The 24,000-nt window shown below is 36.0% G+C and overlaps 1 protein-coding gene across 2 annotated transcripts in view; it reads left to right on the top strand.

Annotated features, from left to right (window-relative positions):
* LOC145254818 (uncharacterized) overlaps positions 1-24,000 on the top strand; it is a 128,574-nt gene that overhangs the window by 52,857 nt on the left and 51,717 nt on the right. Inside the window, exons 2-4 of one of the 2 annotated variants that reach the window (XM_080113646.1) lie at positions 6,044-6,123; positions 17,311-17,353; positions 23,168-23,404. In XM_080113646.1, the coding sequence (XP_079969772.1) occupies positions 6,044-6,123; positions 17,311-17,353; positions 23,168-23,404 (360 nt within the window). Of the gene's footprint in view, positions 1-6,042; positions 6,124-17,310; positions 17,354-23,167; positions 23,405-24,000 lie in introns of those variants that run through there. The other variant, XM_080113647.1, reaches the window with a different exon arrangement.

A 24,000-nucleotide genomic window follows, 5' to 3' on the forward strand; every position in this document is an offset into this window, starting at 1 on the left:
TAATTAATAATTAATTAATAATTTATTTACAAATGTCCCACTTGACGAGGTCATTAATATTTGCGCTGATTTTTTATATAGAGGCCCTGGCCCCCTCCCTCGTTTCCTGCGGAGGTATTTGTTGAACTTATGGAATTGTCTTCCAAGTCCGTGGCCTTCAGTTTCAACAACGTTATGTATCGCCAGATTGATGGTATATCGATGGGCTCTCCTCTGGGCCAACTCTAGCCAACATTTTTGTTGGTTTCTTGGAACAGTTGCTGTTCAGTAAGTGCCCAAGGCCGACTTTTTACATGCGTTACATTGACGACACTTTTTCTTGTTTCGCTACACATGATGAAGCTGTGTCTTTCTTTAAATTATTAAATGATTTGCACCCTTCCCTCTCATTTACGATGGAGATAGAAAAAGATAACTCCCTTCCTTTCTTGGGCGTTTTAATTTCAAAATGTGGGTCTTCTTTTGTCACGTCCATTTACAGAAAACCTACTTTTACTGGTCTGTACCTCAGTTGGGATTCTTTCGCACCAACAACTAGGAAGCTTAATATTATTAGAAATTTAACCCATCGGGCACTTGCCATTTGCTCTCCTTCTTGTATCGATTCAGAAATCGATAATATTAAACAAATTTTCATTATGAATGGATATCCGCCTTCATTGGTTAACAAAATTGTAAACAAGAAAATAGAATCCTTTTCTGAGCAACCCAAATATGGTCCATTTAGATGTCCAGTATACCTCAAGTTACCTTGGATTGGACCTGAAGGCTAACGTATTGGAGACAAGATTTTCTCTCTTGTCACTTCGAATTTTGGTGCTTTAACCTGCCGAATTGCTTTCTTTACAAAGCACGCTTTTCCCTCTTTTCGTAAGGACGGCTTGCCTATTTCGCAGTCAAATAATATTGTTTATAAATTTCAATGTCGGCGTGGTGCCGTCTATGTAGGCAAGACGACCCAGCGTCTTCAGGTTAGAATTGCCCAGCATGTGCCACGTTACATCTGAGATCAGTACAGGAGTTCCCAATTAGTAGAATCGGCTATTGGGCAACACTTAGTAGATGAAAAAGACTGTGCTTCTAGATTCTCTTCGGATTGTTTTTCTGTTTTACACAGAGGACGCACTAAGTTCCATCTGTCTGTCCTCGAGATGCTTGCCATCAGTTTCAGCCCTCCCCCTACTTTGTGTAAGCAGAGAAACCTTTGCTGGCAGTTGGAACTATTTCACAGGACACATTCTATCTAAGGTTTTTTTATTACAACAATTCTACAAAAAAAAAAAAAAAATTTCTATTCCTCTTTACAGACGTATACCCTTAAAAAGTCTGTCTGTACGAAAAGCGCTTTGGGTTTTGTTCTTTTTGCATTTCATGATTTTTTTTTTAGTCGACAAGTTTATTTTATAACATTCCGAATAGTGTTCACTTTTTTTCTCGGGTTGTATTACACTTCGTGATTTTTTTTTAATCGACTGATGTAATATTTTTTTAACATTCGATCATGGTTCACTTGTTTCTCATTGTTTTAAAATTTTGCTATTCTAATAAAGATATATATATATATATATATATATATATATATATATATATATATATATGTCTGTGTGTGTGTGTGTGCGCGCGCGCGTGGGTTCAGAATACAACTATGCCTAAATAAAGTAACAACTTGAAAACAAAGATATATACAAAAAACTATTTAGTGTTTGTGAAACCAACTGGGTCCACTATAAAATTGTACAAGAAGTGTGTGTAAATAGTGTAGTGTGTGTGCGTATGTAAGTAAACAGGAAAGTTTATATACAGAGTAATGTGTTTGTATTTTCAAACACTGTACAACTATGCCCTACTTTATTGTTGAACAATAAAGAAAAACAGGTATTTGAACAATGGGTGCATTCGCTTTACTAATTTGAATATCAATTTATTCGTCCTACATCTCTCTCTCTCTCTCTCTCTCTCTCTCTCTCTCTCTCTCTATCTCTCTGTCTATCTCTCTCTCTCTCTCTCTCTCTCTCTATATATATATATATATATATATATATATATATATCCACATATATATTGTGATACAAAATTTTGATATGGCTATATAAAGATTAGATTAATTTTTAAACATGATGAATAAAAAAATAAAAATACTGAAAGGACTGGCTAACCAGGTTAAAACCTCACTCCACAGAGCTAAATCAGGGTTATGTTAGCTAGTCCACTTAAACAAGACAGATGATGAAGGGAGGTTTTGTTTGTCACGATTTTTCTCTTGCATATGATCCAACACTTGACTTGTTGACAAACCTACTTGTGTATCTGATGTTGATGGACAGTTTGCAGGTCTTTTCCTGACATCTTGTCCTAAACTGTGCCAATCCACTGTTCTTTCTCATCAAAATAAAGTGCAACAAGATTTCTGATGTCTCTCTCCATTGTACATTGTATCAATACTCTATAACTTACCTGGCACTTTTGCTAGGAGCAAAGTGTAGTATCTGTTCCGGCAGATGCTGCACTTAAGATAATTTGTACCAGTCAATGGAGGGGAAGCCCTCTATACTGGGACAATTGTTATTTTTGGTAACCAGAGTGCCCCCTTTTTGCCTACTTTTGGGGGAGCTGGTTTTTACCTCACATTAAAAACGGCCTTGTGCCTAATTTGCTCAGTGGGGGAGCAAATAAACACCATCTGTTCCGGCAGATGCTGCACTTAAGATAATTTGTACCAGTCAATGGAGGGGAAACCCTCTATACTGGGACAATTATTATTTTTGGTAACCAGAGTGCCCCCTTTTTGGGGAGCTGGTTTTTACCTCACATTAAAAACGGCCTTGTGCCTAATTTGCTCAGTGGGGGAGCAAATAAATACCATCTGTTCCGGCAGATGCTGCACTTAAGATAATTTGTACCAGTCAATGGAGGGGAAACCCTCTATACTGGGACAATTATTATTTTTGGTAACCAGAGTGCCCCCTTTTTGCCTACTTTTAGGGGATCTGGTTTTTACCTCACATTAAAAACGGCCTTGTGCCTAATTTGCTCAGTGGGGGAGCAAATAAACACCATCTGTTCCGGCAGATGTTGCACTTTGTGACCATTGCCCTTGTGGCAATTGGTTATTGGTACATGTAGGGGCAACCCTATATGTACCATCCCCTTCCCCTCCCTCCCCCTTCACCTCACATAAAACCGACCTTGTGTCACATTTTGCTTACGTGGGGAAGCAAATAAATACCTACTCTATAACTGACTGGGACAGCCTCAGATCTTTCATATCAGGCATTCCTCAGCATTCCATGTTTGAAAAGAATGTGTCCTGTATCACATCTGATTTAACTAATTGGTTAATCATTGATATGAACTTTCATATCCTCTAACAAATTCCACCAGAAACCAAACTGCTAGTCATGGTACACTCCAGAATGTGCTGCTGTCATTGCTCACAGAAATTATTATTTTAATTGCTTTTCATTAAATAAATGTTCTGAAAGTGAAACCAACTTTACGACTACCTGCAACCACTGCAAAAGAGTTATAGAAAGTGCAAGAGAGTCATATAACCAATCCATTTAGTCTAGAGTGGTTAAGCAGAGGTTTGGTTCTCATGAGTTTTGGTGAATAACAAACAAAGCCCTGAACAGATGTATGACCTCTATTCTAACCATTATTTCCTCAACATCTGATAAAACCAAACTTTTCGCAAAGACATTTGCTTTAAATTCCACTCTTTATGGTCAAGGCCATCTACCTCCTGAATTTCCTCTCATGACTGAAAACAATTTAAGTGTCAGTCACATATCTGTCTGATATATTGCCAAATTTATCAAGATTCTTGATGCCAGCAAAAAAAAAAAAAAAAAAACTGGTCCTGACAGTATTGACAACAATGCTTAAAATGCTACAACCGGAATTAACTCCAATTGTTACAAAGCTGTCCAATTGTTGCTTAAAGGAGAAATGATTTCCATCATGTTGGAAAATCTTGTAATCTGCTCAGTATTTAAAAATATTATGAAGTAGTTTTTTTGCATCTCAGTAGAGACCAATCAGTCTCCTGTGTGTCATGAGTAGATTATTTGAATCTGTGATAAATCAAGAACTTGTCAATCACCTTAGCAAAAACAGCCTATTCAGTAACAAGTATTATGGATTTCATCTTGCCAGATCAACAGCTGATGTGCTAACTGTAATATTACAATAGCATCACTGAATCTATTAATGGGGCTTCGCTCGAAGCTCTTGGCATATCAAAGACTTTTATAGGGTTTAACAAAAATCTACTTCATAATCTTGTTAGCTATGGAATATCTGGAAATATACTCTCATCTATCAAATATTTTCTCTCTAATAGGTTTATAAAAGTAATTGATGGGGAAAAGTCTGAAGCACATAGTATTAATAGTATTAATAATATCAACACTGGCATGCCTCAAGGGTCCACTCTGGGTTCAGCCCTCTTCTTTATCTTCATAAATGATCTTCCAAATCGCATTTTATAAAGAACATTCATGCTGATAGCATAGCAATCTATGGCAACACGTCAAATATTTTTTCTGAACTAGGTAGATATCAGCAATCCTTTAGTGCATAGTTTAATATTGTGTATAAATCTGCACAAACACGGATCTCTTTACTTTTTTACATAGACTGTGGATGAAAACTATTGGCTGTATTCCCTTTTCGGTAGAATCCCCATCTTTTGTTTTTTTTTTTAGTCTATTTAATTCCTTGTCATTAACCTGTTGGAGGATATAACAATGAATCTGATCAGTTAATTAGATTAAACATCACATGTATATATAAAAACATCTGATAGCACGAATTCCATGCATTTTAGCCTGATGATTCCCTATAGGGATGAAATATGGAAGTCTCTGTGTACCTTAATTGCCATAAATATATTTTTTTTTTTTTTTTTTTTTTTTTTTTTTTACAAAGGCGTCACCACATTATCAAGGCCCAGAGGCCACTCAAGGATAAGGGTTAAAGAGTGTACAGTAGAAATTGGTCAATATAGTAATCATTAGTAATGAAAATTTGGTAAATTTAATAACTTATATGGAACGGCTCATCAAGAACTTATTTACTTTAGACTTGAACACAACCATATTGTAGTCAGCCGGAAAGCAGGAAAACGGAAGACAATTCCACAGGCGTGCAGTTCTAAGAAAGAAGCTTTGTTCATGGAATCTACGTTTAGGTTTAGGCACAGATAAAGAGTGGGGGAAATTATTGATAGTGTTTACAGCTAGACGAGTGTTTCTTGTGAAAGTTTGGCGAGGGGGGACCATAGATTGAAGCTCAGTTGAACACTTTCCATGAAAATAATGATACATCAGAGACAAACTCGCAACATCTCTTCTGTGAGATAGAGGTTGCAAGGAGGAGAAAAGGACATCTCCTACGAGGCTACGAAGTCTATTTTGAACTCTATCAAGGCAGGACAAGTCCTTTCTAGCAGCTCCTGCCCAGATGTGGCAACAGTATTCCATCCTTGGACGTACCTGGCTCTTATATAGGTAGAGAATAGCATCAGCAGTGAGATATCTACTGGATCGATAGAAAGATCCCACCATTTTTCCAGCGGCCTTGGCAACAGATTTGATATACGTGTTCCATTTAAGATCAGGAGTAATGGTCAAGCCCAGAAGCTTGTCAAAACTTGAGGCCTCCTGAAGACGAGAGCCATTCATTTCAATTGATACATATGAATTTTTATTTATACAAACATTTATGGCTACATATGCATATAGATGTTTCAGCTAAGACCTAACTTAGTTTACTTTTCTCAGGTCATGGTGAAGCTACCTTTATAGCTGAAACATGGTCATACATGTGTAGTGCAGAAGGGTTTGTGTGTGTGTGTGTGTGTGTTTATTTATAATCTGCAAGTAATCTTTATAGTAGTATCGATTGTTTAATAAAGTTTTCAATCTTTTATTTAAAAAATGAGTTTTTGTTAAATTTAATATTTTGTTTGGTAAATGCGAACAAAAGATTAGTTTAATTAGAAAACGTATTTACTATTTTTGTTCTTTCACTATATTTCCAGTCATTATTGAGGCCAATAATCGTCTTATAGGACAATTTGAGGATCAATCTTACTACTTGGTATTCAAATTAATTGACAAGGTAAGTATTAATTTTAAAAAAATATTATCAATATGTGAGTTAATTCTTTTTGTACCTCATAGTGTGCAAATAATATTACTGTTATCTTCTAATATATAAAAGGAAAAATGTGTGTGTGTTTGTATGTCTTGCAAAAACTTCTGACAGATGCATCGAAACGTGACGAAACCAGTATCGTTTTAAACCCCGATCTTTCGGACGACAAATATAAAAAAATTGGCCAAAAGTATTAATTCCTTCATACTCAATTCGGTAGTTTTTTACAAGAAGGGGCCGGTTTTTTCATCAACATTTTTGTAAGTCATCGTCTCTTTTCGGTTGACTAACCTTAATTCCATCGTTGGCGACTTTTTTCACCTTCCTTTTCTCCTTCACCTTATGGGTCTGAGCCTGCCTGCCCACTACCACTTTAAAAAAAAAAAAAATTTTAACACCTCTCTCCACCCAAACTGCCTACTGTTGTTTTGATTCCCCCCTCCCCGCTACTACCACCTACCACATTTTTTTTTGAGGTTCCTTACTATACCATCTTGGCACACCTGAGCAATGCTGGGTAATCCCGCTAGTCTATTATATAAAAGGCAAAACGTGTGTGTGTATGTCTTGCAAAAACTTCTGGCAGACATGTTGGAACGTGATGAAATCGGTTTCGTTTTAAACCACGATTTTTCAGACGACAGATATCGAAAAATTGTCCAAAAACATTAATTCCTTCAGCCCCAACTGGGCAGTTTTCTATAAGGAGGGGTCACTTTTTACATCGACATTTTTGCAAGACATCGTCTCTTTTCAATTGACTAGTCTTAATTTCAACGTTCGCAACTTCCGGTTGTGCCATGGATGTATTAGCTAAGATATTACATTTTTTACACATTCTTTTTCTCCTTTGTGTTATGGGTTTGAGCCTACCTGCCTGCTACCACATTTTTTTTAACACCTCTCTCCACCTAAACTGACTAATGTTGTTTTGTGTTTTGATTCACCCCCCCCCCGCTACTACCACTTTTTTTTCAGGGTTCCTTACTACACTACCTAGACAGACCTGGGCAAGGCTGGGTACCCCCACTAGTCTCTTATATGAAGGAAAGTCGCCTGTGTGTTTGTTTGTTTGTATGTCTGCAAAAACTTTTAACAGATGCATCAAACAATGACAAAATTGGTATTATTAGAAAGATCAAACTTTCGGATAAAAATATTTAAAAAATTGGCCAAAAAGATAAATTCTGCCTGGGTGAACTGGGCAGTTTTTTGCAATGGGGGTATAAATTTTTCAGCAATTCCAATGTAATTTCTACATAATTTTAAATGAATTCAATGTACATTCATGCACATTTGAAAAAATGCTGACTCATGTCAACGGAAATGATGTCAGCTCTCTATAATGGCTTTAATTTTTACTTCTCACAGAAACTGATTCGACGTGTTTCTTCACTATAACACCTAAAGAAATACTGATTTTTAAGTAAAAATAAATGCTACTTATGTGATTGTCGCATGTCAAATAGTGAAATATCCAAGAATCATGAGAAAGAATAAGGTAAAAAAAACATTATGTATTGAAAAGAAGTACACAAAACAGTTGCTATGTTTTACATAGGCATCACCGCATTATCAAGGCCAAGAGGCCACTCAAGGATAAGGGTTAAAGAGTGTACAGTAGAAATTGGACAATATAGTAATCATTAGTAATGAAAATTTGGTAAATTTGATAATGGAACGGCTCATCAAGAACTTATTTACGTTAGACTTAAACACAACCATATTGTAGTCAGCCGCAAAGCAGGAAAAAACGGAAGATAATTCCACAGGCGTGCAGTTCTAAGAAAGAAGCTTTGTTCATGGAATCTACGTTTAGGTTTAGGCACAGATAAAGAGTGGGAGGAATTATTGATAGTGTTTTCAGCTAGACGAGTGTTTCTTGTGAAAGTTAGGCGAGGGGGGACCATAGAATGAAGCTCAGTCGAACACTTTCCATGAAAATAACGATACATCAGAGACAAACGCAACATCTCTTCTGTGAGATAGAGGTTGCAGGGAAGAGAAAAGGACATCTCCTACGAGGCTACGAAGTCTATTTTGAACTCTATCAAGGCAGGCCAAGTCCTTTCTAGCAGCTCCTGCCCAGATGTGGCAACAGTATTCCATCCTTGGACGTACCTGGCTCTTATATAGATAGAGAATTGATCAGCAGTGAGATATCTACCGGATCGATAGAAAGATCCCACCATTTTTCCAGCGGCCTTGGCAACAGATTTGATGTACGTGTTCCATTTAAGATTAGGAGTAATGGTCAAGCCCAGAAGCTTGTCAAAACTTGAGGCCTCCTGAAGACGAGAGCCATTCATTTCAATTGATGCCAGATTTGGATCAGAATGTTTATGATGTAAAGAGAGAAGCTTGGTTTTAGATGCATTAAAAGTAACCAGCCACTCCTTTCCCCATTGTACTACGTGCTCAAGATCAGAGGAGAGAGAATTGGAGAGAACTTGCTCGTTTACTGTCTTAGATGTGCTACCATAAATGGTAGTGTCGTCAGCATAAATGTCTACAAATGATGTAAGGATGTGATTTGGAAGATCATTAATGTAGATCAGGAAAAGAGTTGGGCCCAGGATGGACCCCTGAGGGACACCGGCATTAATACTGTGAGCTTCTGATTTTTGCCCCTCAATTACTACTCTTATGAACCTATCAGAAAGAAATGATTTAATAATTGAGAAGACATTTCCAGCTATACCATAGCTACAGATCTTATGAAGTAAACCTTTATGCCATACCCTATCAAAGGCCTTAGATATGTCAAGAGCAATTGCCCTAGAAAGGTTGCCTCCGTCGACAGATTTGCTAATCCTATGCGATATAACTGTAAGCACATCTGCTGTAGATCTAGCAGAATAGAAACCATATTGAGTGTCACTAAGAAGGTTATTTTTGTTGAGATGGTTGATTACTTCTGTATTTAACACAGATTCCAGCAACTTACTCATGACGCACAGGAGACTTATTGGCCTGTACTGAGAGGGGGATGAGCGATCACCTGAATTCTAAATACAGGGCATACTGATGAAATTTTCCGGGGAGATGGGAAACTATTCTCCTTAAGACAACGTTTAAACAGTTTTGTAAGTATGGGCGCTAGTTCAGGTTGAAGTTTTTTGAGTACTATAATTGGAATACCGTCAGGGCGAGTTGCTTTACTGGAATCAAGGTTTTTGTTTAGCTTGGCAACATCACATACAGATATACGTATATCACATAGCGTGTTTTCTGATACAGGAGGAAATACTGGGGGTTGGCGGCCTTGGTCACAAAGGGTAGAATTAGCTGCAAAGTTCTTGACAAAGAGTTTGGCTTTGTCTGATACTGACGAGATTACCTCAGGTCCATTGATAATAGTTGGGATGGAGCACACGCTTCTGTTCAGGATTCTGTTTGCTATTTGCCAAAACTGGTGGGAACCAAGCCACTGCTCAGCTACTTTGAACTTAACGGATTGAGCATACAACTCTCTTGCATTCTTTATTACTTTCTTACAATGGTTGCTGGCAGTCCTGAAAGCGGCTTTAGTTTCCATACATCTATTACATTGGAAGCAGTGGAAAAAGTGATTTCTGTACGCAATGACAGCAGCACATTCTGAGAGAACCATGGCTGGCTGTTAGGTTTTTGTTGAAACTTTTTCGAGGGTATGAAACAGTCTATACCTACAATTAACCATTCCGTCAGGTCTGATACTATAGAGAACACATCCTTTTAAAACATGGAATGCAGCGGTAGATCAGATATAAATGTATGGAAGCTATCCCAGTCAGCCTTAGTGCATCGATATACTGTACGATGGAGAGGTACGTCTGGGGACTTATTACATTTCATTTTTATCTTAATTGATACAACAGAGTGGTTGGAGGATCCAAGAGGCGACAGAACAGAAACTGAACATAGTTCAGGGCAAGTTGTGAGAAAAAGGTATAGTAGGCTCGCATACTGGCCGTCATTGTCGGGCACACGGGTGGATTCCTGAACAATCTGAGTGAGGTCATAGGCAATGGAGAAATCATGACAGAACCTCCCCTCATCATTGGTCTTGTTTGAGTGGGTCAACCATTCGACGTTGAGAACATTGAAGTATCCACATACGTGAATGTTAACTGAAAGATAAGCAGATAGGACTTAGTCAATTTTCTCAGATATGCTTTGAAAGATAGTAACTCCGCTGTTGTGGAGGCGACAGAGAGTAAATATAAATGCAGTAGTGTGAGCTAAAGCAACCCGGAAGCACATATAGGGTAAGTTAGGATCTTCCCTGGAGACGTCCCTACCACATGGAAAGCTATCTTTAATATAGGCACATATTCCATGTCCATGGCGATTTTGGGGGTCAGATTTAGAAGTTAAGTTAGAGTATCCTTTAATTGCGAACTCTTCTAGGGAAATAGCCTGTCCAATGCCAGTTTCACTTAAAAATAAAAAGTCTGGTTTAGTCTCCTGTAATTGGGTTTCAACCTCTGGAAGGTTAGAACGTAGACCCCTGATGTTGGAGAAGGAGACATTGTAGTAGGGGTCTACGTTGGAAGTTAGAGAACCGGGTTTAATCGTGTATTTTTTCTTGAAACTTGTTATGATGAAATTTTGGAATTTGTGGACTAGGTCGTCAGATTTACTTAGAGCAGGACAGAGAGGGGAAACTAAGAGAGAAAAAGAAGCGAAGAATTTTTTTTTTATTATTTGTAGCTAATGATAAGGTAAAGCCGTAGCAATTACCCACGAGTATGGTATCGAGAAGCTACAGCATGGTCCAGAATCCATTCACCAAATGGCAATACAGCAGCCCCAGTACTTTGCACCTGCTGATAGGACAGCCTCCTTAGTGGTTAATCCAAGGTTCGGGTCCCTGACTATCAGGCGGATAACGTCAGCCCAGACAAAACGTTTACCTCCAGCACCCTTACTAGTGACATGGCTACAAGGATAGACATAGAAACAGAAAATTTCCGCCATCTCTGCCAACTGTTCGCGCAAAATACTGCCAATCTAGAAAACAGCTTTTTCTTCTCCCTTTGTCAGAAAAATCACTCATTAAAAAATGAGGACTGAGTAACAAATAAGAAGAAGCGAGAGTAACAGGAGCTGCCGATAACGCATCCACAATGCGTTTTCTACTCTCCATTAAAAACAAATATATATTAAGTATTCTACTTAATAAAAGTCCAACAGACGTGTTTAAGGGAAAGTATGGTGATAGATTCCCCTCTCACGAACTAAAAATGAGTACAATTTCGTAATCTATTTTTGCAATCAACTCGGTAGATAAATAAACATTTATGGACGAGAAAAAAGCTAGCATTTAATAAAACAGAAATACATAAATTAAATACTGAAATAAAATGTAGTTATTAATATTTGAATCTAAAAATAAAAAGTATGATTAATATTGAAATCACTTATCTCAACAAAAACACTTCCGTCTCCAAAATGCAAACTGTAGTGAAGAATTTAAGTTTTAACAGCATTCAAAAGATTTTTTTTTTAAATTAGCCGTTAAAAGAAAAGCGTGATTTTATTCTGAACTTTAGCTAGTCACGTTTTAAGAAACTTACGATATAAAAGAAAAGCGGATGGGGGGGGGGGAATTCTTCCGAAAATGTATTTTAATATGAATTTAAAACTGCCGAATCATTATAAAATGAATTCAATGTATTTTATGTTTATTTGAAAAATGCTGACTCATATTGGATGTATTTTATTATAATGTATTTTAGTATTAATTGAAAACTACAGAGTCATTTAACCGGAAATGACGTCATTTCTCTTAAACTTGACTGAGCATTTTCTTTAGTATTAGTACAAATATGATATCCGTACTCTGCTTATAAATTTTAGTATGTGTATGTTTATATATTTATATATATTGGATTAAGTCCTAAACTAATTAACCGATCATTATGAATTATAAGTATTGTATATGTTTGTATATTTGTATAGATGTCAAAAATCACATACAATGATCACTTACTTTTTAATGTATACAAGAAATTCTATCCAAGAAATAAGGTACTTGTACCGTATAGTACTGATATGAAAAAAACAAAAAACAAATTAAGTCTAACCTGTGATGTACATAAAAGTTATTAAAACCGAAAATCACATGATATAACTAAGTAGTATGACATTTATACAGGAAATAAAGTGCTTATTCACTATAACACCCGGATGAAAAAACAAATTCGTACGTATAGAAAATTTAGCACAGCATAAAATTATATAAAAGTATCGACTTCTTTCATTTTCAAATTAAAAATACGGTACTTGTACAGTATAGTACCCATATAAAAACAAATAAAATCTTACCTGTAACATACATAAAAGTAATCAAAACCAAAATCCATGTAATATATTTGAGTAGAGTGACATTTATGTAAGAAATAAAGTGCTTCTTCACTATAGCACGCTGATGTAAAACAAACTCTCACTTGTGACAAACTAGAAAGTTAGCACAACAAGAAATATGTAAAATTATCGAGTAGTTTTGTATTCATATTAGAAATAAGCTACTTGTACAGTATCCTATCCAAGATATAAGGTACTTGTGCAGTATCCTATCCAAGATATAAGGTACTTGTGCAGTATGGTACTCATATGAGAAAACAAATAAAATCATAGCGGTGACGTACATAAAAGTTATTAAAACCAAAAATCATGTAATATAACTGAGTAGTATTACATTTATATAAGAAATAAGGTGCTTCTTCACTATAGCGCCCAGATGAAAAAACAAATTCTTGCTCCAGACGTACAGAAAATTTAGCACAACAAAAAATTATATAAAAGTATCGACTTCTTTCATTTTTAAATTAGAAATAAGGTACTTGTACAGTATCCTACTCAAGAAATATGGTACTACAGTACGGAGCCCATACGAAAAACAAAGAAAATCTTACCTGTGACATACATAAAAGTAATCAAAACCGAAAATCATGTAATATATTCCAGTAGTATGACATTTATATAAGAAATAAGGTGCTTCTTCACTAGAGCACTCTGATGTAAAAACAAACTCTTATCTGTGAAATACGGAAAAATTAGCACAACAGAAAATTATGTAAAATCATCAAGTAGTTTCATTTTTAATTAGAAATAAGATACCTGTACAATATTCTATCCAATAAATAAAGTACTTGTGCAGCATAGTACTCATATGAAAAAAAACAAAGAAAATCCTACCTTTGATGTACATATAAGTTATTTAAACCAGCAATCACGTAATATAACTGAGTAGTATTACATTTATATAAGAAATAAGGTGCTTCTTCACTATAGCACCCAGATGAAAAATAAACAAACTCTTACCTTTGATGCACAGAAAAAATGGGCACAAAAGAAAATTACATAAAATAATAAAGTAGTTTCATTTTTAAATTATAAATAAGGTATTTGTACAGTATCTTACCCAAGAAATTAAGTACTTGTGCAGTATAGTACCTATATGAAAAAACAAAAATAATTTTATGTGTGACATAGTAAAACTCTGTGGAGTCGGTCTCAGAAATGGTTGAAGCTGTTTATGATCTAAAAATTTCATTTTATAAAATTATATTTTTAAAAGGAGGAATATGGAGTCAATCCTGGAAATTGCTGAAGCAGTTTACGATCTCAAAATAACTTTATTTCATATATATTTTTAAGAGTAGGAGTGGGGAATATAGAGTTAGTTCCGGGGGTGGCTGAAACAGTTTACGACCTGAAAACATGTAGGTGTGGGGGGGAGGGGGTAGATCAAAAAAGAAAAAAAGTTTTGGTAGGAAGGTAGGCTCGAAAACAAATATTAAAAAAACGAACAAAAACAAAAAAAAACACAGCAAAAAAGTTTTTTTGTAGGTGTGTGTGTGTGTGTGTGTGTGTGTGGAGGGGGGGGTAGATCCAAACCCTATGTTAAACTTCTTTTAAAAAATCGAAAAAACAAAAAGAACAGCGAACATGATGTAAAAGGAAGAAAAAGTAAAATTTAAAAAAAATTTTTTAAAAAAGGTTTGGTAAGATCGAACCCGGAACGTTGCGGCAAAAAACTTGATAAGTTACCGCTCACCCATGAAAGGAAGGCAACTGAAACCAATTTCAATTTAATTAGGTCAAAGGAAATTAAATTCCGCACTTAATTTTAACTGTGGGGTAGTTCTTTTGGGTTTGTTTTTTACCCAACTTTGTCTGGTTTTGTTTCCCCAACATGTTGGGGAAAACCAGCTCCCCTTCATTAGGGGAGTGTCCAAATGAAAGCAATTGTCTGATATGATGGTTTTCACCAACATTGACCAAACGTCCATTGCTTTCTGGACTCTCCCAGCCCATAGGCCGAGAACCACGCCTTAGTTTCACATCAGTTTCGCTTTTATACAAAAAAGCTGAATCAACATGAGAGGGGCCGAAATAGCAAGAATTGTGTTAAAGTCGATATAAATAAATCTAGCCGTGACACGTATTTGCAATTCGTACATATTATGATCTACACAGTATATTAGAAGTTCTAAGCGATAGTAACCCCCCCCCCCCCGAGAACCCTGTTGAGAAAAGCCTTTCTTGGACATACAAAAACTCGCGTGCCCGTTTATCCTTTTATATATATATAGATTAATATGAATGCAGTGAATATTAATGCAATAGGTTTTCTCTTGAAGTTAATTCTAAGAATACTTTCCATGTGTCTTTTGATTACTTCTTTTACATCATGTGGAATTCAATCAACTTTCACTGATTGTTGACTCTGATCATGTGGCTCCATTTTTTTTTATCTTAGGGTACAAATACTTTTCATGAGCTGAATTCAAACAGGATCCCTTACCTCTTGTCCCTTGTTCATGCTACAATTAGGTGAGAGGATTCCCTGACTTTGGTATGATATTTGTAAATCATACTGGTCAGAGCTACGAAAGAAGAAATACTGTCTATATATGTCATATTTTGTTAGAATGCTGCAGTATGTATAATACACTGTTTGCTAACATTAATGGTTTTTATGATTTTCTGATACTTTCTTATTTCTGGCTGATAAACATATATGGCCTCGGTTTTTATAAAAAGGATTAGAGGTGAGGAAAGGATGTCATAGAGGCCACAACCAAGAATACATGAAATGAATAACGTTGGAAGTGTGTAGATTCTGACTCCATATAATTAAAGACAGACGAATATTGAAGGTTGAGAACCGACTTTATTTACTACCAACAATTTGTATTAGGAGAGGCAAAGTGTTCGTAGGATGGAATGTGATTTAACAAAGGAGATGAATGTTCGTAAAATGTTTGTAGGTATGTATGAATTGACACGGAATGAATGTTTGTAGGTATGTATGAATTGGTAAGGAATGAATGTTCGTAAAACGTAACTTATCTTTTGGACGATGGAGATGGTTAGGGTAGGCCGGTCATCCTGCTGTCGGTGATGCATGTCCTGGCTTGTAACTGGAAAGCGAGTGACTTTTTCATCAGCAGCTAGCAGCCCGGCGTCTTCGTCTTCTTTTTCCTCCTCTCTTCCTTGGTTTGTGTGAATCAGGCATTGTTTAGAATTGAAGGCGTTTGGCCCATAACATGAGAGCGTAATCGGCTTCAGTTCACTGGTGCCTTATTTCTTTTTCTTCTTCATTATGTCTCTTCAGGTTTGGTGACAGAATCCGTCCATACGTTCACTGACGCAGCGGGTCGAGTTCTCTTCTCTTCATCTTTTTAAGTCGGGTGGAAGAATCTGTCCGTGCGTTCACTGATGCAGCAGGGCGAATCTCCTCTTCCTCTTTTCGGTTCCCTCAAATCCCTCGTTTTATAGTGGCAGACTGGCTCCCAGTGACTGTGATATTTGAGGTGTTTATTTTAGGCGCGGAGCTCTGCCATTGGTCAATAATTATTTTGTGGTTATCTTATTTTTTTCTTCCCAAGCGGACGCAATGTATGGAGCCATGTGCAAAAGACGATTTTTCATTTTGTCTCTCATGGTGGATGCGTTAACATCCGGTTCGCTGCTAATTCTCATCATGTTAGAGCCATACACTCCTAACTCGACTGAGGACCAAAAAGATCAAGTTATAGTATCAGAACAGATACAACACTTTGAATTATTTATTTGTAACAAAATATAAAAATGCATTTTAAATTTTCAATAAATTAAGCGCATGACCATAAAATGTTTGGGGGAATGTTGCTGATCATCCTCTCTCCATCTTACTTTATTATATTGTTAGCTGGAACCATTGGAATCATTGGAACAATATCACACTTATTCTAGCGGCCATTTTTTGAATTGAAAGCCAGGTTTAATTTTAGAAGAGTTTGATGGATAGCTAATCTGTATAAGTCATGAGATGAAGAATAGTTTTTGGTGGGCAACTAATCCATACAAGTTTTGAACTGTAAAAGTTCGTAGATGAAGAGCAAAATTCCTTATCATGTAGGCACGAAAAATTGTGTGTGAATTCTAAAATATGAAAATATTACATTTATTCTAGCGGCCATCTTACTTAAAATATCTTCAATGTTAATTTTTATTTTTAGAATGACAATTGATAATTTGTATTACTTGGATTATTCTTAATTGTATTCTTAGTATCACCCATACTGACAATTAAACTTTCAGTTATGCCATGAACTACTACAAATTACTGATGACTTCTATTCATTCATGGTTGATAAAATTAGAGCAAGCTACTTTCATGAATTAAATGAAGGATTCAGTTTGAAACTCTATAGAGATTCCTGAGTTTGACAAAAAGATTTACTGAATTTGACAGAAATGACGATGGAACCTTCAGTTTCTAGAAGACTCTTATTAAAACTGATTATTACTTGATTAATAACTAACATTTATATCAGTTGTGCCATGAACTACTACAAATTACTTATGACGTATATCCATACATGGTTAACAAAATTAGAGCAAGTTACTTTCATGAATTAAATGAAGGATTCAGTTTGAAATTCCATAGAGATGCCTGAGTTTGACAGATTTACTGAATTTGACAGAATGCACCTAAGGCGTTTTGATATAAACATCAAAGATGAGAACAGTAGTCTGAATAATCCAAATAACACAAACAATCAATATCACTTTTGTAGGGTATGTTTTTGGGATAAAATTTATTATAAAACTTTATTATGTAAATTCATCTATTGATCAATATTAATTGAAACCATTTTTTTTTACTTTTAGCCATTTCCTAACCTGAATCCCTCAGAGAATAAATTATGCACAGGTAAAAAAACAAAGAATATCATCAATTTAATGTCCTTTTTACATGTTGGCATATGTTGGACAGCTCTTAGAAATTTGCTTCTAAACCAACCTGTCCGTAAAAAAAATAAAAAATAAATAAATAAATAATAATAATAATAATAATAATAATAATAATAATAATAATAATAATAATAATCATCATCATCGGTTTAACACTCATTTCATATACTGGCATGTGTTGGACGGTTTTTAAAAATTGACTTTCAAACTAACCTATCTCTGGTCAGGTCTTTATTTATGCCTCTTTCTCTCACATCCATCTTTACAACTTCCTCTAATGTTTTCATTGGCCTTTCCCTGCGAACTAATCCTGCTAGCTCAATTAATCTACATCTGCTAACCTAAAACTATTTTTATCTTGGAACATTATTTTACTGCTATTATTATTGAAATGGGATAAAATAAATTATAAAATTTTATTAATGATTGTAAAGATTCATATATTGATTTATCAACTATTCCTTAAACATGATTATGTATACAAAGTCTTGTATTCTGGATTGATCTGATATTATCCAGATTTATTAATCCTCTGAGTTGATTATATTCATTAAACTCGCATTTCACATTCATCATAAGATTCTCATGCCATTTATCTCCCTGCAAGACATATTTTCAACCCTCACTGATCAGGTTTCACCTGACTCTTAAAAAATCCCTGATGTATTCCCCCCTTAAAGCTGCAATTAAATGTGTTATTAATTATAATATTACTTTGAGCATTTCTGTACATTTCTTTAATCAACTTCACCAACGGTTTGCTTCCCCTTAATTTACATAAACCTCACTAGAAAGATCTCGAAGCAAAAACTTTCACCAAATCCAAAATAGCTTGTGGTCAAATTAGGATTAAAAAAATAGAGAGAGAAAATATATTGCTATCATGCACTCGTCTTTTCACCAGGCCTCATTTCTTTTGTGCTAAGCATGTTTCCTCTTTTGTGCTAACCATGTCTTGTTTCCTTTTTTGTGCTAACCATGTCTTGTTTCCTTTTTTGTGCTAACCACATGTCCTCTTTCATGCTAAGCACCTCTTCTAGATCTCTTCAAAATTGACCTTTTTCTTCAAACATATGGAAACTGATATTATTCCCATTCTCCAAGGTCTAAATTAGCTAAATATACCAGTTATTGTGATCTTGGACCTTGGCTATGCCTGCCTCAAGAGCCATGTAACTTTATTGTTTACGTTTTTCAAAAACGCTGCAAAATATGGGATATTATGTCCTTATTTTCATTGTAGCTTTCCAGAGGTTGATGCTATAGCATTGAAAGTGGTACCAAATGAAAGCTAATAAAATTTTCTTGCATATGGTAGTAAGCACAATAAAACACATGACCACCTGTGTAAATTTTAACTAATTTTAATGCACAAACAGCTGGGACACTACAAAAAATCAGTTTGGTAGTATGATAGCACTGCACTGACACATATATTGCATAAGAAACTGCCAGATAGGATGTTACTAATACATGTATTATCACTTGTTCAATGTGGCTTTTTTGAAACTGTCAAATTTTTTCCTGTGGTACTCCACAACTTGTAGTAAGCAGCTTCTTTGCTCTGGGTCACTTGTGATCTGAGTTGCAAAGTCACTAATTAGTTTCACACCTCTCTCAGCCACATCATTGGTCGCTTTCACTGACCTCACAAACTCCTGTGCATTCCTGTAGCTGTCATTGTCTTCCAAGGTGTCAGCAGGAGTAGTGAGCCAGTCACATTTCACTCGAAGAGAATCAAACAGAAAGTGAGACTCTGGCCCTATCAGGTCTGTGAGAACTGTAGCTGCATTGATGACAGGAAACACTGGCTTGCCTTTCCTGTAACTCTCAGGTTTCTCTGTTTCTGACAGCTTTACTGCGAGCTTCTCTTTTGCAGACTTGGTCATGCTGGCATGTGAACTGAACAAGGTGAATGGCACTAGTTCCTGGGTCAGATACCAGTGGTGGTTGTTCATTTTCTTGAGAACAGAGGTTGCCAGTTCATAGTCATACTGCTTGTATTGCAGCATGTTCTTCATAAGCTGGAGGTCATGGATAGGTGCATCAGCTGCAGATGTGGTGGTCACCCAGTGGCTGGTGTAGAATAAGGCCAGGAACTTGTTCATCCTCTCCAGCTTGAAGATAGTGTCCGTGTTGTATTTTAGTTCCTTGGAAAACATGAGCATCTTCATACAGTAAATGTTCCTGGCCATCCAGCGGGCTTGGTGAATGGTACCTGGCTTGGCCCAGTGGATACCTTGAGGAGGTTCCTCACCTAGCAGGATCAGGCACAGCTCTGCCACCTCTCTGTATCTGCCCTCGGACTTGCTTCCTCAAGGAAATTGCTTAAGACTGCAATTGTGCTTGTCTTCTTCTGTTTCAAGTCTTGTTCAACTAGGCCCAGAACTCTTGGGCAGTCCTTAACCAACTTGTCCCACTTCTCTTTCACATTGCTGAACATTGGGTTGTCAGGACTCTTGACCTTGCTGAACACAGCCTCCCATACACTTCCAATTATTACCTCTGATATGTGATGGTGACAAGCGAAGTAGAATACCTTTTTGCCTAGTTTTTCTTCAATAAGCTTCGCTGCATCCTTGTTGATGCCACTGTTGCTTGCTGTGGTATCAAATACCAAGCCTACAATGTTGTCTGTGAGACCCCATGCTTCTATCAGTTCCAATGTAGCATTACACTGTTGGATTCCTGTGGAACTTTCTATGAAGGGCACACAAAGCAGCTTCCCTTCTTCATACTGTGGAGTACCAGAGACGAGCACTGCAAGACTTTCCACTGGGTATCTTTCACCAAGAACATCCCGTAGAAGTTTTCCATCCCAGTGTAGTGTGCAGTAATCTGGTGGACTTTCCTTGAAGTTATTCATGTAACTTTGGCACAAGTTATGACGAGTGTTTATCCTATTTCGTCTCGTAGTAGAGGCAGATATAACAAAGTCATCAAGATCTGCGCATCCTGCCTTCAACACTGCAGACACCATGGCTGTAGTCTGGTTGTCAGAGAGTGACAACCGATCTGCAGTGCTACAAATCTCTTCACTGGTCATAACTGAGTGTGGAAAGTGTAAGGTTATCGAACTTGGTTTTGATGAACAGCTTGGTGTTGTCTCAGTGTATTCTGAACCCTCACTAGTACCAGAGCCTTGACTGTTCTCTGGGTCTTCATCACTTGAAATTTTCCCAACAGTCACTGATGATAACATTCTCTCTTCTCTTTCTTCTCGGAGGCTTTTTCTCTCTAGACTTCTTCTCAAACACCTTATCATGACCTGACATGTGTGTCAGGCGAGTGGTCTGTTGGTCCAAGTAGAAATTGACGTCCTCTTCCTTGGTCTCCTTTGTGAGCAGCCTGTTGCTTCTTATCTCCTCCACAACATCCTTTGCTCCAATATCAAATAACTTGTCTAAGTCCTTCAGAAAGTTAGCTCGTTTCTCTTCCTCTGGTTTGTTATTTCTTCCCTTGTTTTTAACAATTTTCCTGTACATTTCATGGAGGATCATGAAACGGTTGACTGCATTTGGTCTAGTTAGTGTTTTAATCCTTGCCATATTCCAGAATGGCAAAAACGACATCCACTATATCATGGGCTAAAGACCTATTGTCACTGTTGGGATTATCATTCCTCAAATGCAGGAAACACTGGAACACCTGGCGATTAGTAGGAAGTTGAGAGCCCCTGATGCTGGAGCTGGGTTGCCCAATGAGATACACATCATTGAATGATCTTGTGGCAGGAGTTGCCACCTTTCTTCTCTTTTCAGTTGGTTCATCCCGTTCACTTGTATCGCTGACCACTTTCCCACAGCATAGTTGTCTTCCAGACGCCATGTTGTCAGCAGTTCACAAATCTTAACAAATCAGCTTTAACTTACAATCTGAAATGAAGAGATAAAACATACTTAGTGATAATAAATTATATATATGCATTAAGAGTAACAGTTTTGAGATAAAGTTATGTATTATATGATGGCATCCTTTCCAAGCATAAAAAATATATATGTTTGTGCATTAAAATTAATTAAAATTAACACAGGTGTTCATGTGTTTACTACCATATGCAAGAAACTTTTATTAGCTTTCATTTGGTACCACTTTCAATGCTATAGCATCAACCTCTGGAAAGCTACAATGAAAATAAGGACATAATATCCCAAATTTTGCAGCGTTTTTGAAAAACGTCAACAATAAAATTACATGGCTCTTGAGGCAGGCATAGCCAAGGTCCAAGATCACAATAACTGGTATATTTAGCTAATTTAGACCTTGGAGAATGGGAATAATATCAGTTTCCATATGTTTGAAGAAAAAGGTCAATTTTGAAGAGGTCTAAGCCAACATTCATGTCGATTAAACCTAGCAGTTATGTTCTAAAATTCATAATGATCAGTTAATTAGTTTATGAATAAATCCTGTATATACAAATATATAACCACATCTTCTTATAATGTCACTCTAAGGCTGCTGATTCATTGATATGCAAATTAATGCATATCTAACTACACCATATTTGTCAGCTATTTAGCTATCCTGAATCTTTCATTCCTCTAGTCATCCGTTTGTAGCTTGCTCACTCTGCACCTTAGATTCATAGAGTGCTCACCTGATCCTTATTTACTAAAATTTTTTTGCTACTTACTCCTTTATTTCTGATACTCTTTTCATTCGCTCATTCCATGAATACGTCACCCTATGTCTTGGAGGCGCTTTTGTTCACCCACAAACCTGTTAACAGTTTATCCTTCAATTTCTTCCACTGTTTTTTCAGACTTTCTGACATTGATTTAGTAACTTAATCACTTGGTCTCTAAATTTTCATTTCATGTGTTCTTTATTCAAACTTTTCTCCTGGGGATAAACTTTCTTATCTCCTGAGCTTTTTTCAGCTTAAAATTACAAATAACTGGTTTGTGCTATGTTACAATTTCTTCATCAGATATTACAGAGTATCCAAAAAGTCACTGAAGGGTTTTGAACTTAAATAGATTCTTTATTTTTGATATCTTTCTGTAATTTTAACACAATCTGACTAAGACATTGGGAAACTTAAACAAAAAAAAAATGCAAAATTCAAGCAATCTTTATTTATGAAAAATAATGTTTTTTAAATGTTGCCCATTTTCAGCTTCACATATTTGTGCTCTTTCCAAAATATTATTCATGGCAGATTGCAGAATCTCTGGATTGCGATTTATTTCATTCCTGATGTTTTCCTTCAATTCTTGCAGGGTTTGGGGTTTCTTAACATAGACTCTTTATATATATTATTTTTTAATTGGAATTCCTCTGGCCTTCGTCAGGTGGTAACTGCGACGGATAGGAACTTCGAATCTCCTAACTGCATTCTCAGCAATCACTGCCATTCGTAGTTGTTGTCGTCTCACCACGTTTTTGGCCAAGTAAGCCTCTGGCTGGCTTTGGGCAGGATTGAAACCGCTATCTTTAGACAATGAGATTCAACGTCTCTATCAACTGCGCTACGGGCCCCGGAGGGCGATCAAGGTTGGATTTTTTTATCTTATAAATTCACGTTTATTTATTATCTGATCTTCCATAGTCGGGTCCGTACCGATTGGTATATATATTATTTTTTTAATTGGAATTCATATGGATAAATTTTTCTTTCCTTTTGTTTTTTTCATGAGGAGAGAGGATTCTGAACAACCACTGAACGTTTTAATTGAAATTTAAAAATGAAACGGAATTCTATTAAGTTTAATCTTTTACTTGATTTGTGTGTATTAATAAAACTTTCTTTTTCTTAATGATCTTTTAGTGGCTGACAAAGTTTCTTCAAGAGCGCCTTTTCCTTCAAAAGGAATGGATAACAATGAAGAACCCCCAGAAATCGCTGCGAAAACTATTTGTGTTGGCAATGTGCCAGAAAAGATGGACTTGGAAAATCTGGAGTTATTTTTTCAAAATAAAAAGAAAGGGGGAGGAAAAATGGAGAAAAGGCCGACCAGAAACCCGCAAACTGACGATGTGGAGATAACCTTTGTTGAAGAGAAAAGTAAGAAAATGATGTTATTTTAATTTTCTTTTTCTATATGTTCAACTAAAAAAAAAAAGTCGTCATCAATACATTTGTTGCTAGGAATAACAACATCAGAGTGAAAAATATTATTTGATCTTTCTACAACTGATAATGTTACAAATATACTTGGTTTTTATTTAGAATTCAACCTAATTAAAAAAAAAAAATTTTAAATACAGAAAATGCAGAAAAGTATATATGATGTACGTTTTGTCACAGAACGAATATTCCATATTTTTAATTATGATGTAAATTGATCAAATAGTTTTATTTTTTAACTAAGAAAAACAAATTTTATGAGTAAGGAAAAAGTTTGTCTAGCATTGTCATCTTGAAAAAAAAATACGGCAGATAAGTTTTCAATAATTCTCTTAGAATTCTAAAAAAAGGCTCCTATATTTGTCAGACAATCTACAACCTGTTATATAGATATAAAATAAATGATATTGTTATAATTTTCTTTTTATATATATTCAGCTAAAAAAAATGTCATCAGCAATACATTTGTTGTTAGGAATAACAACATCAGAGTGAAAAATATTTGATTTTTTAGTTAGGTATATTTTTTGATA

The sequence above is a fragment of the Euprymna scolopes genome, chromosome 30, assembly GCF_053919585.1.
Source record: "Euprymna scolopes isolate OS-2025 chromosome 30, ASM5391958v1, whole genome shotgun sequence".
Classification (NCBI taxonomy): Eukaryota; Metazoa; Mollusca; class Cephalopoda; order Sepiida; family Sepiolidae; genus Euprymna; species Euprymna scolopes.